Source organism: Balaenoptera acutorostrata, chromosome 10 (assembly GCF_949987535.1).
Source record: "Balaenoptera acutorostrata chromosome 10, mBalAcu1.1, whole genome shotgun sequence".
Classification (NCBI taxonomy): Eukaryota; Metazoa; Chordata; class Mammalia; order Artiodactyla; family Balaenopteridae; genus Balaenoptera; species Balaenoptera acutorostrata.
Window position 1 is genome coordinate 4862201 of NC_080073.1, and position 18864 is coordinate 4881064.

Here is an 18864-nt window from a genome sequence, read left to right on the forward strand (position 1 = left end):
CCAGCTTTGGGTGGGCCCTTCGTGTAGCTAGGGTCTCACTATACTTCCCGGGGCCATTCACTCAGCCCCTCAACTAGGTGGTGTTTTACTTTTTTTCCTTTTTCCTCAACTCTTGGACACCTCCTTCCCCATCCTCACTCTCAGATGTTGCTGCTTCCTGTTTCACTGAAAGAACGGAAGAGAACTCCGTTAAACTCTTACTACCACAAGCCCCCGCTCCACTTCCCACCATGCTCACCTCTGCCCTGGATCCCCTTTCCTCTTCCCACTCAGCAACTCTGCTCCAGCAATTCCGTCCCCCCTCTCTACAGCGTCAACTTTCCTCAAACTCAGCACGTCTGAAACTGAACTCCAGATCTTCTGCTGTAAGTTTCTCGGCCTGCAGCCTTCCCCATCTCAGTGGAGGGCAACTCCATCCTTTCAGTCATTCAGGTCAAAAACCATGGAGTCACCCCCGACTCCTTTCTTCACGCCCCACATTCTGTCAGGCAATCCTATTGGCTCCACCTTCCAACTGTATCCAGACTCTGACCACTCCTCCCCACTTCCTCTGCTCCTACAGGGGTCTGAGCTGCCATCACCAGTGGATGATGCTTCTTCACTCATCTTTCTGCCCAACCCTCATCCATTGCAGCCTGTTCCCAGTACAGCATCTGGAGGGATCCTTTCAAAATATAAATCCAATCAGATTTCTCCTCTGCTCAGAACTCTTTAGTGGTTCCCCGTTTTCAGTGAGAATCAAAGCCAAAGTCCTACGACAGCCAACATAATCCAGGCAGCCCACACCTGTTACCTCTCTACCCTCTTCCCCTATTGCTCCCCACCGATTCTCTCTGTCCCAGCCCCAGGAAGGCACACCCCACCTGAGGGCCTCTGCAATGGCCCTCCCCTCTGTGGGGAGCTCTCTTTCCCCAGATGCTCAGTCGTTACTTCCCTGCCTCCCCACCTTCAAGTCTTTGCTTACCTGTCCCCATCTCAATGAGCCACCATGACTACCCTGTTCAACACTGTACCCGATGCCCTGCCCACCCAGCACTCTCAATCCCCCTTATTCTGCCCTACTTTTTCTTCTTCCTAACACTTACTACCTTCCGGCGTACTGTTCAATTTACTTATTTACCACGTTTACTGTATGTCTTCCCTCATACTCTCTCTCCTTCCTCCACACCCACCCCACACAGATAAAAGCCCCATAAGGGCAGGGATCTTTGTTTTGCTCTCTGAAGTATCTCAAGCAGCTAGAACAACGCCTGACGCACAGATGGGCCTCAATAAATACTTGAATGACTGAATTGAATTGAATGACTGAACTGAAGTCTAAGAGACTAACTATCTTCCGAAACTGTAAGCTGTACTTGAGCTCACTCAACACGACGAAGGCGCAGCCAAGGAGAGAAATGAGCGGCTGTGAGGCCGTTACAGAGACTAAATCCAGAGCAGCCTCTTACCATCCTTCGCGTATGCCACACAGTACACAGTATCTTTGTGTCCCTTTAGGGGCTGAAGTAAGGTGCCATCAGACGTGTCGTAAACCTGGCAAAAAAGAGACAAAAGTACAGATTACCCACGTGGCATCCATTAGTCAGAATCCCTGCAGGTTGCTGCTGCTATTTTTGTTGTCATAACAACACATTTGTCAATATTCTAAATTTGCACCAAGTAAAAACTGAACCAAGAAACCAGAAAGAATGTGACTTAAAGTTGGGAAACCCAAGAAGGAGAGGCTCTGATTCTGCCCATTACATGGCCGGAAATGTGCCACTAATGCTCAAGAAACAGAAGTTCAGTCCGTGAAACTTCTCTACAAAGTTCACTCCCCTTGCATGTATTTGGACATATGACCAAACAAGCTAGGCCCTCCCTAATAAAGCCAGCACAAAGAGCCCAGCTAGAGCATGAATTAAATGCCAGTGCTAGCCCTGCCCTACTACCAACATCACAGAGAGATGTTTCATACTTGCTACCAAGAGTTGGAAGTCACAGACCTGAACTCTGGGTTTGCAAACTGGAGGGAGTGTTATAAAACCCGTCTGTAATGTGCATTTAGGATTTTATAGCTGTGTAACATCTATAAGTATGTGGAGATTTAAAAAACACACCATCTGAGAAATAAAAGCAAAACCCTCCAAAAATGGTAAGTGTTGGAGAAGATAAACTATGGGAAAAACCTGAAAGGATTTGGATTGTTTACCCTGGACAGAAGAAGTCTGCAGAACAATTTACCCACGGCTTTCAGATTATGTAGTTACCATGCACAGAATGGAGATCAGGCCGTCTGCATATCTCGAGACAACAGAGCAAGAGGAAGCGCACTTACGCAGGAGGAAGGGGAGATCATGCAAAGGGTTTTAGGTCAAACATAAAGAGTTCTCTGAAAATTACTTTTATACTCTGGGACAGGTTGCAGAGACTGCTTATGTTCTTTGAAAATATGAAAAATAGGACAGCATCCATATGGAATTGCTTAGGAAGGCCAGTGCCTAAAAGCTGGGGTCAGGCTATCTGGCTTCTCATGGAGGGAGCCCCTTCAGGCCTGTTGTTTGACTTTTTCAGGGGGACAAAATGTGAACTGACAACAGCTCAGTTTCAAAGGCATTTTAATTATTTTGAACTCTTTCATGGGTCTCTCAAAGTAAAAAGGGAAAGATTAATGACTCCAAAGAAGGTATTGTTCACAGGTTCCTATCTGATAGACAGTTTACCTACCTGTTTTAAATAGCCCATTTCCTTCCCTATTAAAAAATAATGACTGGTTTTTCCACCTTGTCTTTTTTATCTTAAAAAAAGGGTTAAATTTCAGAGCACTTACAAGAGGGAGAGGAAAAAAAGCACTTAAAAAGGAAACTCAGACAAAATCCTACCAGTAATCTGTTTCCTGCAGCCAAAATCAGCTGGGTTCCGTCGGGCTTAAATGCGAGGTCATATACACTAAACAGGAGACAAGACAAGACAAAAGGACAATTAGGAACCAAAATGATGAGGTCTGCTAATGGCAGGGAAAGCAAACTTTTATTTCCATTATGAAGCACTGATTGTGTATGAGAGAGAAAAATAATGGCTAAGAATTGCATTTGGTTGCAAATTCCATTCAACTACCACACCTTCGAGCACAATTCACTTGGCAGTTAGCGTTGTGTCCCAATTTCCACCTGTCCAGAAGCCAGACGCCAGACATGATTCAAAGGGTAAACAGTGGAGGGCACTACCTCATCTAATAATACCATAAAGGTTACATGAACTGAAAGAATGTGTGAGGGCTAGCAAATCCACAGGTCTCTGAAAAAGTTGGTCATTTATTAAAATATCATTACTGGACTTCTCTGGTGGTCCAGTGGTTAAGACTCCACGCTTCCAATGCAGGGGGCACGGGTTCGATCCCTGGGTGGGGAAGTTCCACATGCCGCCAGGCACAGCCAAAAAAAAAAAAACGTTACTCTTTCCAATTAATCAGATACTTATCAAGTGCCTCTTAGGTGCTAGGAGCTAACAGATACAAGATGAGTAGATCACAGACCCTCCCTGCCCTCAAGGAAATTACCATCCTGTGGGAAGGTGATGCTCAGACACTCACAAAGAATCACGTCATCAATTGTAAAGCACACTTTTTTTCACATTTGAACATTTCTGATGTTGGGATGTGTCTTATAATTGATGATGTGTCAGTTTAACTGGCAGCATTTTTTGCTTTCTTAGTCGTACGTAAAATAATGATATTTTACAATCAGTGACCTCTTAGATTGGATGAAATATAGAATAATACTGTGATAGAGGCTTTAGGAGATACATTAAAGTATATATTGTAGGATTCCAAGGAGTAGACACAGTGTTCTGATTTGGAGAGGATCAGAAAAAGCTTCATGAAGAAAACAATATGTGAAAAAGGTAGGGCTTCTGAGACATGCAGGAGGAGACTGGGTAGGTGCAGCATTTCAGGCACAGAAAACAGAACAAGCAAAGACAAGACAGTGGGAATAGCAAATATCTAAATAACCTAATTTGACTGAAACATCTGGCTATGTGCAAGGCAATAGGAAGCGATAAGGCTGAAAAAAACAGGCTGGAGCCGTATTACAAAGATTCTCAAATGCCCCCAGGCAGAGGATTTCATTAGTTCGGGTGACCCTAGTAAGAATGTGTCAGACAGCACTGCCAAGATGGCCTACTGTAAAAGTTGAGCATGGGATAAATTAACCTGGCACCTGTGAGTGATCGAAAAATATACACCCTGGAGTATTCCCTGGCGGTCCAGGGGTTAAGACTCCACAATTTCATTGCCGAAGGCGTGGGTTTGATCCCCGGTCAGGGAAATAAGATCCCAAAAGCCATGCGGTGCGGCCAAAAAAAAAACACACCCTGGTAACTACTTGGAGCATTTACCACAGACACCCGATGCTGAGCTCTTCAAATGCATTATTTTATTCTGTCCTCACAACAATTTTATGAGGTAAGAATTACTACTCAATTTTGTGGTTGAGGACACCATGGTTCAGAAAGGTCAAGTATCTTGCCCAACATCACACAGCAAGTGAAAGGGCCAGAATTTTAACTCAGGTCTGACTTTACAGTCTGTGCCATATGGCCGTCCACTCTCCTGAATTACTGTCAAGTATAACAAATCTATGCCACCCTCAATAATTTAATAACAGTGACTAATATTTATTAAGCACATTTATTTACATGTGTGCAAAGTACAGTTTAAATGCTTTACATGTGTTAACTCACTTAATTTTCACAACAATCTTATATCTGTTTTGCAGATGAGAAAACTAAGGCACAGAGAAGTTAACTAACCTGCCTGAAAATAAACTGCTACTGAGTAGAGGTGGAGCCAGAATTCAAACACAGGCAGTCTGACTCTGCAGCCCAAGCTCTAACCACTACGCTTGTGGCCTCCATTATAATTATTATTTGCATATGCCATAGTTGACCAAATAATTAGCAAGAGTCTCCATGTTTCATCAGGAGGAAAAAAAAAAGTGTTATCATCTACTCAAGGCATCACACATAGAATTCAGAGTTCTTATATAGGCTCCATTGACCTCAGAAGCTTCCTTTAATAAAAATAATTCTTCACATATATTCAAGAGTTGAGAGTTGTTGAAGAGTGTAAATTTACATGATCTCATTTGACCTTATGCTAACATAATGCCTCAGACAGGCCAGGCATTACTGGACCATTTTTACTGATGAGGAAACTGAAGTACACAGGCGAGTCATCTGTCTACTGTCACACAGCTGGCTGATGGAGAAGCTGGAACACAGCGATTGCTACCCCTCTCCAGTTGGGCATCCCTCGTGATAGAAGCAAACACAAACCCTGAGTCCTTCAGCTTCCTCGCTGTTATGTGGTAACAGACCTGGGCCTTCCCGTCTCTCAGACTTTCTTTCTCAGAACCTAGTGGACAACGTACTGGGTGCATTTCACCCTCTGCGGAGAAGCAGGGTGGGAGAGGGAAAAGCAGGGGGAGCTGGGGCCAGAAGGGCTGACCCCCGGCCTGAGCTGTGGTCCTCATCTACACAGCAAGGCTAGGGAGCTGCCCTCCTGCCTCACAGGGTACACAAGCACCACCTGCTGTGAGGAGCTGGTGAGGCACGAGGTTTGGGAGGGGTCTGCACCTCTCTTCCACAGTCATCTTGGTCGTGTGGCTCCCTTCCTGCCTTGTACTTATCTGAGCCCATCAAAGCGGTTCCCGTGTGGCTTCTTCTTCACTAGGATCATTCTGGGCTGAATTATTAGCAAATCATTTCTGAGCATCTCACTTGGGCCAAGTCTTTAGCTATTTTCCTTTCAGATGTGAAAATTCATTTTCTCCTCATTTCTCGAAGTTTGCTTTTCTAAAGTATAACATACATGTCTGATTTACCCCAGTCAAAATTCTTATTGTACTTAGAATCTGTACAATTCAATTTAAGAATTATATAATCTTCTGTATTTACACTGTTTCAGATACTATCTTATCTCCTTAATTACAGTCATATGCAATTTCAGGGTAATGACCCTATTTTAGACATTTGTGGACCCACAGTACATGGCATTCTCCTAGACACAAAATGAGTATAACTGACAAACTGACAAGATTTTTATCTTGAACGCCTTGGGCTTTAATTACATCGTAAGATCACAGAAACTTTCCCAAACTATTGGGAAAGACCCTAGACCCTGTCATATAGTCCAACTCCCCTACCAGGGCAGGAATTCCCTATTGATGGATCCAGCCTCTGCTTGAACACTTCCAGGGCTGGGGAGCTCACCCGTCTGCAGACAGTCTATTGTACAGTAAGATGGCTCTCTCTCCCCACCTGTCCCCTTTTATGAAAAACGGACATTGTCAGATTCCACTGCAGAGACAGAGGGTGAGTCCTGCAAACTGCCCTCTGCCAACCCTGTGCCCACCCCACTGTAAACTGAAGCCTCAAGGTGCCTCTCCAAATCCTGCACAACCTGATCCAGCCCCCACTTACTTGATTTGAATCTTAAGCAAATTGTTACCTCATTAAGTCTCAGTCTCTTCATCTGTAAATGGGGTAACAATTCCAACCTCACAGGCTGCTGTGGAGATTAAACAAGATAAGGCATGTAAACACTGTCTGGCCCACAGCTGCTGTGGATGAGGGGCAGAGCAGATGGCAGCCCGCCTGGAATAAGGCATCATGGTTGAGAAGAACCTAGAGCACTGCTTGGAAGGGAGAAAAGGAGTTCAGAGAAGAATAAGAGAACATTTGGGAAGGGCCTTTGGACAGGAAAATGGAGTTTTCAGCTGAACTGAAAAGCATAAATTTAAATCTTAGCAAAAGGGGGCAGGGTGGGGCAGGGGAAAGACCACCTAATTAAGTGCACAATCTGACATGGAAGGTAATGGGGAGTCACTCTGGCTTGATGAGAGGTGGAGTAACGGATCACAGCAACAGGACTCACAAAAGAGAATTCCTGCTGCTACACGAAGGTTAGACGGAAGCAAAAGAGCAGACCAGCAGGCGGAGCTGGTTCAGTGTGGAGGAAGAATCTTTGACATCTGGGATTTTGGAGTTCTACTATTTATTTTTATAGTTTTTTGTTTTGTCTCATTCTGGGCTATCAGCTTGCATATGTAGCTGCCATCAGTATTGCTGGTCTCTAGAACCCCTAAAGCCCCTACACTAGAATAGCTGTAATGGGCCAAAAACCAAATAACCAATCTTCATTCATCATTCATTCACCCACCTCTTCATTCATTCATGAATACCTCTGTCCATGAAATAATCACAACAACCACTGTCTAGGCTCTAGAATAAGCCTTGGAAATGAGTAAGACATAGTCATTGCTTTTAAGGGGTTTATAGACTTCTGGGATCAACAGTTTCCCTTAAACTCTTGCACTAGACAGACGCTAAGTACCACAAGAGAGGAATGAACAAAATCCTATGCCAGGGGTTGAAAACTGGGAGCCAATCAGGCTATATTTGGCCAGCAAACGTTTTGTTTGGCCCATATGGTATTTTATTTTGTATTTTTTTTTTTTTTTTTTTTTTTACAGATTAGGTGCCAACATGTAAAAATTAGGACATTTCACATAAAAACCCAGATTCCTGGTTTCTGGTGAAAACAGGAAGCTCTGAGCCACGCTGGGCCAAATTCCTGCAAGGTGGTAACTGGCAGAAGCAGAGCAGCTGCTCTCCCTTTCAGTCAGAGCTTGCGCTCTCCAGTTTGCCACAGTCTTTGCCACTTGTTAGTATCTGACAGCAAAACCAAATGCTCAGCTGCTAGCTATCAGCAGCTTGTGCTATGAGTACTTTTATAACAGTTAAGAGAAAAGTAAAAAAAAAATTTTTTTTTTTTTTTTACTCAAATCTCTATTAAAAGTAGAAGTGAAAGATACAGTGGTAGGGCTATACGTTTCAAGAAGAGTGCAGTATAGAAAAGAAGAATACTCCTAGGGAAAACAAACAATTCCTTGTGTTCAAGATGCAAATAAACATCTCCCATTTACGTTGCCTGCTGATTGCTGCAGGCATTTGAGTTTGCAGCCTCTGTTAACACCAGGAATAATTAATGCAGTGGCTAAGAGCATTGGCTCTGGAGTGAGGAAGAAAGCTGCTTCCACCCCTTACTCACTGTGTGACCCTGGAAAATTATTTACCCACTCTGTGCTTCAGTCGCCTCATATGTAAAACAGAAATAAGTATAGTACCTACGTCAGGTACTGCTGTGAGGTGACAATGAGATAAAAGATATGAAGTTCTCAGCCAGTGCCTGGCACAAAGTAAGCATTAGCTATTACTGGTGCAGAGTACAAAGAGAGCGACCATCTCCAAAGGGAGGCTTAAGGACGTTTAGGATTTCATTGTGAGGAGATGAAGGCCTCACACAGAGAGGCCAAAGAAAAGACAGAGAGGGAATGGCTCTGTTCCAGTAGCCAAAGCAGAGGCTTCACAATGAAGCTGAAAAGATCATGTAGGAAGTTTTGAAAGTCAGGCTGAGGAGAACTGCCCAATAAGTCAGTATGCCCCCAAATGTGTTGTTATATGATGGATTTGGGGGATAAAAATGGAATAGGACATTAAACAACGTTGAATCATAAAGTGAGAAAGTCATTCTCTTTCGATCCTCTTTCAAACCTTCTAACAAAACACAGGAGAAAGTCTTGCTTTGATGCTATTCAACTCAAGCACCTCTCCAACCACACTTGCTAAATCTCTAGCTCTAGAGACACTACACCTGAGGCTCAGAGGTTCCCTAGCAACAGTATCTAGCTACAACTTGTTAACGCCGTTTTGTTTCTCCCTGCTTTAAGTTCTACAGTTATCTTACAACAATGGCTACTGGTTTTCATATACGGTGTAATAAAGTTTCCCTGTAGAATGTAAAAGCATGTTTAAAGGAAAATAAGTGAGACAATTTAGAGAAAAGGTCAAGTAAACAAGAGTATAGGTAATACGCGGATGCGGCCTAAGTTGTGAAGCTAGAAAACACTGATGAGCCCAGGATGGATTTTGAGTAAAGGAACGACAAGATCAGACTGTGATTATGTGTAAAGCCGCCTCCACAGGCCACTACCTCACGCGTGGTACATTCCCTTGCTCCCTCTCCAGGCCTCAGTTTCTCCATCCGCAAAGCGGTGGGAGGGCGACCCTGCAGTCGCCCATAGCCGGGACTCAGGGCCCTCAGCCCAGCCCGCAGGCCCGTTACCCTTGGCAACCACCAGGGTTCACGCCATAGCGCCCGCCATCCCCGCTGGGGCTCAGCCTCCCGCTCCTCCCGGACTGCCCCGCTCCTCACCACTGCTCGGCTTTATCTCTCCACGTCAACACAGCCCTCATAGCGGTTTCCCTCACGCCTCGGGCCCCTCCTCCCCGCCTCAGCAACAGGCCTAACTCCGCAAGCCACTTTGTCTGCCGGCGCTACCCCGGCAACGCACATGCGCAGTGAGCTACGCACGAGGCAGAGAGTTCCGAGTGCGCATGTCTAAAAGGGAGGGCTAGAAAGAAGGAATGGGAGGCTAGAAGGCGTCCTCATATCTAGGACGCGCGCGATTGGTCGGAACGGGCAGGGGGCGGTGCGTCTTCCTCGACAAAGGATTTGATTGGCTGAGCCGTGGAAATGGCGGCTGTGGTTGAGGGGGGCGGTCGGAAAGCTGCTGAGCAGTCGGACAGACTTCCACTGACTTCATCTTTTGGTTCCAGCCTAGAATCCCGAGCTGAAGAAGTTTTCACCTCTAACTCCGCTCCACACCCGGAGCGACGCACCCTCTCAGCCTATTACTGCATCCGGAGCCCGCTTGAGGGACACGTCTGGGATGGAGAGTCCGAGCCTGGGGGACAGCGGAGCTGCCCCCTCGGTCATCGCCAACCAGCGCCTAGTCCCAGAGCGGCCCTGTGACCTCCGGCAAGTTATTGTCCCCTTTCGGGCTTCAGTTTCACCATCTGTAAAATGGGAGCGGGGAAGTAGAGGGTGGGTGGGCCTTTCTTACCTAGGGTGGATGGACACTTGGAGGCCGGCAGGGTTAGTTCCTGCGAACAGGGGCTGGAGTACTGAGTACTTGTGTATGTGCGGTGTGGGGCTAAGATGATTTACCTACTTTTTTTTTCCCCCCCCAAAAAATGTGATTCTCAGAACTACCTTTAAAGAGGTATTACCTCCCTTTTACAGATGGAGAAAGAGACTTTGACAGGTTAAGTAACTTGCTCTTGGACCACATAGGTAGTAAATGGCAGAGCTGGGATTTGAACCCAGTCTGTTGATTTTAAAGTTAGTGCTGTTTTCACCAAGATTCAGTTTCCTTATCGCCAAAATTGTGAACAGTATAATTTCTTAAGATCCACCCAGATCTCCCAAATTATTTAACCCCGTATTACATCAGAAGACTTTGATTCTACTTCTAGTTAATCACTGGCTCATGCTTTGTTTCCCTATTTGTAGAAGAGAAGTTGGTTAGACATCTCTAGAGACTCATCCAACTTTGAAAATGTAAATATGATTTAGTGATTAGGATACACTCTACTGAAGTTTTTCAACAATAGTACAGGAGGAGAAGTATTAGACCAAGATTTAGTAGACCCAGGTCCTGGAATCATTTCTGCAAATAACTTAATCTTCCTGTCACTCAATTTTATCAATAAAATGAGAGTAATCCTTATCCTACCTACCTCACAAGGTTATCGGATCAAGAATGAAAGAGAGTTTGAAAATTCTTTATCAAATGTTCTTTACCTTTTAGAGGGTTACAACCTCTGATGAAAGTAATAGACACTGTCCCCCCACCGCCCCCAAAATGCACATATATATAAAAATTTTACCTCACTTATTTTGGGAGAAGGAGGGTATCTCACTGACTCATTTAAGCTGTTCTGTTGATCCCCAGGTTAAGAGCTCAGCTATTGGTTCATGTTTTTAAACTTACACCAAGTGTCACCAGAAATCTCTATAACAGAGCTATTCAATGATTAACAAAAAAAATTTTTTTTTCTAGCAAGTAGCTTGAGCTTTTCATTGTGCAGAGATTTCCAACCCTTTTGAACCATGTTGGAGGACAGGAAGATACTCTCATAGAATGACTGAGCCACACTGATTTTAATCTCTCCCGTAGTCCAAATAGTCTATGTGGTTCCTTCTCTGTTATGGACTGAAATTGAATAAGCAGAGTCAAATTAATTTTAAATGAGCTAATCACTTGGAGTTTGTTTTTTTTCAGGAAGGAAGCTGTTGCTCTGGGATCAGAAAGAGTGGGAGAAGATGAGAAACAAATGGTGATAAAAAGCAGCAGTGAGTGTAATCCCCCGCTGCAAGAACCCGTTGCTTCTGCTCAGTTTGGTGGTAGCGCAGTGACGGAGTGCCATAAGTCTGTACCGTGTGGATGGGAAAGAGTTGTGAAGCAAAGGTTGTCTGGGAAAACAGCAGGAAAATACGACGTATATTTCATCAGGTGAGCACGCAAGATGGTAAAGATAGTACAGCCAAATAATTTTGTCTAGACAGGTGGTAGGAAAGCATAGCAGGAGTTTTGGCTTTTTTCTGTTTTTACCATAAAACCATTACGGATTCTGTTCCTTCACTGTCACTGGTTAGTTACATCAGGTGAGTTGGGGACAAATACTTACATTTTCTGCTACTGTGAATGGCTACTGGTAAGGTTGCACTTAAGCTATATTTGTAAAATTATGTTCTGTTGTCATAGAGGAAACTATTTTAAAGTATCACTTTATCACTTTTTTTATTTTAAATGACAAATGCCCATAGCAAAGTTTGGAAATTATTAATAAAAAATCCTAAATGTGGTCCAGTTTTTTTTAAAAGTCACTTTTATTAACTAGCAATAAGTTTTCTTTAATATCATTTTCTAGCCCACAGGGACTGAAGTTCCGATCCAAAAGTTCACTTGCTAATTATCTTCACAAAAGTGGAGAGACTTCTCTTAAGCCAGAAGATTTTGATTTTACTGTACTTCATAAAAGGAGCATCAAGTCAGGATGTAAAGACCAAAGCATGGCAGCTCTGCCATCCCAACCGCAAAACGAAAGTAGCAATTCAAACCGGAGCCTCAGGACACGAAGCAGGTGGGAAAAAGATGTGGTTTCTTTGCCAAGTGCTAGTTTGGAATTGCAAGATAGCAGAGAACTCTCTAACTTTACTTCCATTCATTGGCTTTGGAAAGAAGATGACGGTGTTAATGATGCTGACTCCAGAAAGGTTAGAAAGTCCAAAAGAAAGGTGACTGTTTTGAAAGGGATTCAAATTAAGAAAACTAAAACAGGGTGCCAGAGGAGTCTTCCAGATCCTGTTCAAAGTAATAGAAAAAGAGCATCTGTGTATAATAAGGCAGCAGATGCTGAAAGTGACCCTCTTGCACAAGAAAGTCAGCTTGAGAGAACTTGCTGCGTCTCTGATGCCAGAGCGAGCGACAAGACCCTCACTGTTACCAGTGAAGAGGAGAGGCTTGGTAAAGAAAAATCATTGTGTTCAGGATCAGATTTTGAACAGACCACTTCTGGCATCATAAACAAATTACGTTCAACCGAAGAAGCAGGACACAACAAGAAGTGTGAGGGTACCTTTTTAGAATCTGAGGAAATAAGAACCAAAATAGAAGTTGGGGAAAGGAAGGAGCATTTGCATATTGACATTTCAAAAGGTGGCTCTGAAATGGACAACAGCTCACAAACGGAGAAAGACTCTACTTCTGCGAAAATATTTCAAGGTATTCAGTGCACTAAAGTGCTGTTAAACATGTGATGAGGATTTTGCACTTCATGCCTGTACCCAGTTAGCATATGGGAATAGAATGAAGAAGTAGGGCCAAATATCAGATACATTCTACCAGTTGGTCCTAGTGCCTTGTGTAACTGATATTTAAGCCCTTTTGTATGGCAAAGAAACAGTCAGCTGGCTACTGCCTTGATGCCCCCAACAGAGGACAATTGTGCCATTAACCGTTGCTACCATCCTGTTACAACACCTGGGACTCTCCTCAACAGTGCTGTCCCTTCTTCCCTTTTTTCCAGCCAGTAATCGTACAACTTTAGGGGAAATAAAAAGGTTTCACTTGTGAAAAGATTTGGGGAAGACTCCTTTTATACATAAACTGGTTGAGAATAGTATCTTCTCTTTGCACCCCTCCTGTTACTTATTACTGATGTGTGACTTCCAATTTAATTTTATATATCATAGTCATTTTTATCTTCTATTGTAATATAATGCTTCTCTAAAATGCTTTAGAGCTCTAAATAATTCAAAACTGTAATCACATAGTTCATCTATTATTTGTAATATGCTCTTAATACAGAGTTCAGAGCTTAACTGTTTTGCCTTTATAATACCTCAGTGAATAAGAGATAAAAGAAAGGAGACCTTTGAGCAACGCTATATTAGTTATTCATTATGCCATTATGGTATAATGAATAACTCCTTTAAAGAAGAATAGTAATTGTAAAGTCCTATGGGGAGACAGCATGGACAGATTAGTAGAGCAGGTGGTTAGAGTTGGTTCCTGCTCCTGGTCCCACTCATGATTTTATTATGTCTTTGCTGTGCCTGGAATTTCTCTACCTTGAACAGAAGATGACCACATACACCTAGGAACTGCATAAAAAATTCTCCAATGTGTCCTTTAAAGACCTTGAGCTTCCTAAAGCCTTGAGGTTTATGTAGATTTATTGCTAGTAAAATGGGCAAATAAAGTATCAAAAACATCCTTTTGTGACTAAAATGGAAGTATCCTAGTCATCCTATGCATAAAGAAGTCTAGTTCTCAACATACGTACGTTTACTGTAGGTAATAGGTATCCAACAGAGTAGTAAAGACTTTCCCAGTGCCTTAGTTAGAAATTGCCACGTAACTTGAGCTTAGTCTCCTAGTAATAAAGGAGGCTAGCCAGTAATTATCTATAGGAACCCACAGAAGAAATTATCAAGTAGGTAGTAAGAGCAGTTTCCTTTGTTCTGACTCTTTTTTACTTTCCACTGGGCTTTGCCTATTCAAACTAGAATAGCAAAAAAACACTAGACTGATTATCTGGAGACGTGGATACTTGTCCCAATCTATAGTCAGTCCCACTATTGTTTTCAGATAGTTGCTTAATTTCTAAGCCTTAGAGCCTTCATCTGTAAAACAGGTAATAACCCTCACCAGTCCTGTTTTTCACATCATGAATATTGTAACGTAAAATGAGAAGTGAAAAAGATGGCTTCACGCTAGACAAATGCAAGGTATTATTAACTGACATTCAAATTTAGAGGGTATGGCTATAGGGAGTATTAAATGTGATGATTTTAGAAACTTGAAAGCCTAATAATGGTGGTCAAAGAGTCTTTGTTAAATTAAACTTCCCAGTAGATAGTGGCCTTAGGTGTTCTAAGATCCAAATCTTAGGCTTTCCTGCAGGTTCTGTTTTATCTGTATCTTTTTTTTGTTTGTTTGTTGTTTTTTTTAGTAAAAGTATTCACTGCAGAATATTTGGAAAATATGGAAAATTAAAAGAAAAAAATTAGCAACAACCATTATGCCATTTTGGTTTATTCTAATCTCTCACATTTTTTTCTTTTTTTATTAAATTGGGATCATATGTTGAATATTGCTTTTTTCACTTAAAAATTAATGACATGGGAAAAATTCATGATGTAGTCTCAAAATATTTTAATAACCACATTGTACAAATGTCATAATTTAAAATATTCTATATTATTTCCAATTTTTCAATGTAGTGAACTCTGAACAAAAATCATAGAGAACTAGTATAATAGTGGTTAAAGGCATGGACTCAGGAACCAGACTGCCTGGATTAGAATTTCAGCTCTTTTTTTTTTTTTTTAGAATTTCAGCTCTTGACACTTACTAGCTGTGGCACCTTGGGCAAGTTACCTAGCTTCTCTGTAACTCAATTTCCTTATTTGTAAAGTGGAGACAAAATAGTACCTACCTTGCTCATAGGTCATTAGTAGGATTAAACTGGTTAATTTTTGTGAAGTGCTTAGAATAGTGCTAAACTGAACGTTTTATAGCAGTAGTGTGTTGTTGTTGTTATTTGCAGCCCTGAATATTACTTTAGGCTGAACCATAGATTCTGTAAACAATGTTCACTCTTTCCTTTTCAGAAGACACCATCCCACAGACACAAAGAGAAAAAAGGAAAAGAAGCCTGTATTTTTCCAGCAAATATAACAGACAAGGTATCCCTTTTCCAATCAGAAAACCAGACTTTAAATCTATTTCAAGTGTTCCCCTCTAATACAGTGTGTTTGTTTAGCTCTTAGTCCCCCACGACGCAAGGCCTTTAAGAAGTGGACACCTCCTCGGTCACCTTTTAATCTTGTCCAAGAAACACTTTTCCATGATCCGTGGAAGCTCCTCATTGCAACTATATTCCTCAACCGGACCTCAGGTTTGTGGATTCTTTTAATTTTTGGCGTAGTAGAGACAGTGTGATGAGGAGAACTGATCAGGAAACCTGGTCTCAAGTTTGATTTTGACCTCAGGTAAGGCCTTCTTTCAGTCAGTCCTCAATCTCTTCACCTATAGACTAGATGACATCCAACAGCCTTTTTAGCATTAAAGAACAGATTTCCATTTATGTTCTACTTCCAAATTACTTTTAGTCATCAATGAAAATCCGTTACTTAACCTTCCTCCTCTCTGTGTCATGTATAAAAGTATTTCTTTTTCATTGGATGCTTTCTTTAATGTCACTGGCACCTTATGTTCTGTATGCTTTTACACTAGTTATATGATGATCTGATTATTTAAAAACCAATATCATGCAAGGCCAGGTTTTGGCATAATTCAGACTGTTAACCAAATCGGTTGATGGTGTTGGGTTGTGACTCTGAGAGTGGTTGCTGATTTAGGTAATGTCTTCTCATCAGTGGTTTAAAAAGAAAGAAAGAAAAAAACTCTCTATATGAGATTTCTAGATAAAGAAGTACGTGAGCCTAAAATCAGCCCATCTGGAGGCTTGTAGTCACGTAGTTAACTTTTACTTCCCAGGCAAAATGGCAATCCCTGTGCTTTGGCAGTTTCTGGAGAAGTATCCTTCAGCTGAGGTAGCGAGAACTGCAGACTGGAGAGATGTTTCAGAACTTCTTAAACCTCTTGGTCTCTACGATCTTCGAGCAAAAACCATTGTCAAGTTCTCAGGTACTTTCCCATATACCCAAAGGGAAAAACATAAATTGTGCCTATTTAAGAGAGCCACACCTTAAACTTTAATGTCCTCAGTTGCGACATTAATAGAGGTCATTCAGCTCAAGCACTGAAGGCATTTGAAGATAGTTCGCTTGCCCCAAAGTGCAGTCTCCCGCTGACCCAGGTGATAAATCTTTGCCCAGCACCAGGTCAGGCCGTGTGGGCAGGATTAGAGGAAGAAGTCAGTGAAGCAGAAAGCCCAGTTGACCTCAGGGACATTACCCCTGTCTCATTAGGTCAGCACAAAACAATAATGGTTAGTGAGTGGCAGACAAGCAGGTCAGACAGGGGTGGTGGCTGCAGGAATTCAGAAGAAAGCAGCCACAAGTCAGGCTGTTAGGAGAGATTCTTTCCCGTCCCTTTCTGTTGTTTCTCCTTTTCAGGGAAAGTATTTTCCTAGAGGCTGACCTGATATGTGGGGTGTTGTATTCTCAGATGAATATCTGACAAAGCAGTGGAGGTATCCGATTGAGCTTCATGGGATTGGCAAATATGGCAACGACTCTTACCGAATTTTTTGTGTCAATGAGTGGAAGCAGGTAAGGCCCGTCTCTGGCACATTTTGTCTCTGAGGCAAAGTAAGTCCACCGTTATGGTTAAAACTATTTCTTGGACACATGTGCTATTACAGTCACAACCAGCTTTGTTCCAAGCTTGAGGGGCAGTGGTGGCTTGGGGTTATTGACAGCAGGAGAGGGTCCATAGATTTCCCCAAGTCCACAAAGACTCCCTGGTCTCTGACTGACCTCCACTGGTTTGCCACTTCTAGCCCTGTTCCTGTTATTCCCATTCACGTACTGTCTCTAGGCCTGATGTGGTTTTCCTCCTGTCACAGTCATACTCGCCTTCAAAAGCACACCACTGAAAGGAAGCAGGCAGGTGCGGGATTGGAGTGCACGCTTGTTGGGTTTCTCCTAGTGGTCTCAGACTATTTTTGTGGTAGGTGGGTCCTACTTCGGCTGCCCATTCTATTGAGTATGCCCAGCCCATGGGCATCTGGGTGGCATCCTGGCAGCTGATAGGCACTGCCACATAGCCTGTACACTCTCCTCTTAGTCTGTGACTTGCCCTAAAGCATTTAGCTGGGAGGTCTGGCCAAGCCCATCCCTGCTTCACCATTTATTGTGACCTGAGCAGAGCAGTCCATTTAACTCTGAGGGTCTATAACCTCCTGGAAAATGGCATATTAATACTTGACTCATGTTATCACCACCCTCCACACTGAGTCCCAGTGAAGATCAGTACCAAATTGGAAAGTGCTTTGTAAACTGTAAAGGATTGCTTTGATGTAAGGTATAATTTTAACCATTCCTGAATCTCATTAGGGTAAAGGTTATCATTTTCAGGTATATTGTCATAAGGTATTGTTCCCCCACCATATCTTTAAAAAGCCAATTAAAAAAATGTATTTCTGGGCTTCCCTGGTGGCGCAGTGGTTGAGAATCTGCCTGCCAATGCAGGGGACACGGGTTCGAGCCCTGGTCTGGGAAGATCCCACATGCCGCGGAGCAACTAGGCCCGTGAGCCACAACTACTGAGCCTGCGCATCTGGAGCCTGTGCTCCGCAACAAGACAGGCCGCAATAGTGAGAGGCCCGCGCATCACGATGAAGAGTGGCCCCCGCTTGCCACAACTAGAGAAAGCCCTCGCATAGAAACGAAGACCCAACACAGCCAAAAATAAATATAAATAAATAATAAATAAATAAAAAGTGCATACGTAACTCTGTGTCTGGTGCACAGTAGGTGCTTAGTTTAAAAAAAAAAAATGTATTTCTGATTAACTTACATATGGCCTCTGTCTCTTAATGTGTTGTATTTCTTCCAGGTACACCCTGAAGACCACAAGTTAAATAAATATCATGACTGGCTTTGGGAAAATCATGAAAAGTTAAGTCTATCTTAAAACCGTTTGACGTTTTCAAGCTTGTTTTTATGCATTGCTTTGCACTTTGATTCTTAAAAGTTGCACTAAGCACAACCGCCTTTCCAGGCGTATAGATTCTAATCAGCCCAACTAGAAACCTAATGTGTGTCTTAATGTGTGTACCACCGGAAGATCTTTGCTACTGAATGTGCTACGACATGTTCTGAGATTTTTTTAAAAAATAAATTGTTATTTGACAACAATCCTAAAAATGTATATGGCTTTTCCAATAATGAAATGTGATTTGAAGTTTAAAAAAACTTTTCTCAGTTATTAATAATGCAAAGCAAATTTCTATCAACCTTGCCTGAGGGAAGATTAGACCTCCTGTTGTCCTTCTATAGAAAATGATGTCACACAATTGTTATATGAAGAAGCAAAGAGTTTTCAGCCACACATGTCAGAAAAGATATGATAGGGTAAATTAGGCAGTTAATTAATAAAGTATTTTTATTAAAAAACGCTAACCTCCAAAGAAAAATAAGATTATTTTGTCATCATGTGTCCTTGATGACTGTCTGCTGGCTTTTAGGAATTGGAGATTTGACCATTTGATAACCTAATGTGCATATCTGCCTGCAGTTCTGTTGCAGAGTGTTGGCTTCTGGCTCACGCATTTACCTTGATGCCTATGTGAAAACTGGAGCATTTACCCATCTCCCAACTTCCAGCTGGAGGACAGGACCTTTTAAGTTTTATGCCATTTTTAAAACAGGTATTATAATGGTATAGCTCAAATACGGAAACATTTACTTTAGAAGGAACTCACAAAACAAACAAAAATCTG

At 42.5% G+C, this 18864-nt stretch overlaps 2 protein-coding genes across 10 annotated transcripts in view; one reads left to right on the forward strand and one right to left on the reverse strand.

The window, feature by feature from the left end:
* The window catches only part of IFT122 (intraflagellar transport 122), a 68164-nt gene extending 58768 nt beyond the window's left edge, over positions 1 to 9396 (reverse strand). For all 6 annotated transcript variants that reach the window (XR_009009463.1, XM_057554603.1, XM_057554602.1 and 3 more), the window contains exons 1-3: positions 9257 to 9396; positions 2862 to 2928; positions 1449 to 1533 (exon numbers count right to left, since the gene is read on the reverse strand). Coding sequence is in view for 5 of the 6 variants with exons in the window: in XM_057554603.1 (XP_057410586.1) it covers positions 1449 to 1533; positions 2862 to 2928; positions 9257 to 9297 (193 nt within the window). In the remaining variant the exon portion in view is untranslated. The remainder of the gene's footprint in view (positions 1 to 1448; positions 1534 to 2861; positions 2929 to 9256) is intronic.
* Positions 9397 to 9578: 182 nt separating this feature from the next.
* On the forward strand, positions 9579 to 18759 carry MBD4 (methyl-CpG binding domain 4, DNA glycosylase). 4 transcript variants are annotated; one of them, XM_057555721.1, is made up of 8 exons: positions 9579 to 9921; positions 11169 to 11399; positions 11818 to 12671; positions 15068 to 15139; positions 15217 to 15351; positions 15954 to 16103; positions 16587 to 16690; positions 17979 to 18758. In XM_057555721.1, the coding sequence occupies exons 1-8, from the start codon at positions 9908 to 9910 to the stop codon at positions 18054 to 18056; spliced, it is 1638 nt and encodes a 545-aa protein (XP_057411704.1). In that variant the 5' UTR covers positions 9579 to 9907; the 3' UTR covers positions 18057 to 18758. The 4 variants fall into 4 exon arrangements, with proteins under 4 accessions (XP_057411704.1, XP_057411703.1, XP_057411706.1 ...); XM_057555720.1 differs by having other exon boundaries at positions 15065 to 15139; positions 17979 to 18755; XM_057555723.1 differs by having other exon boundaries at positions 9668 to 9866; positions 11173 to 11399; positions 17979 to 18759.
* The last annotated feature ends 105 nt before the right edge of the window (positions 18760 to 18864 follow it).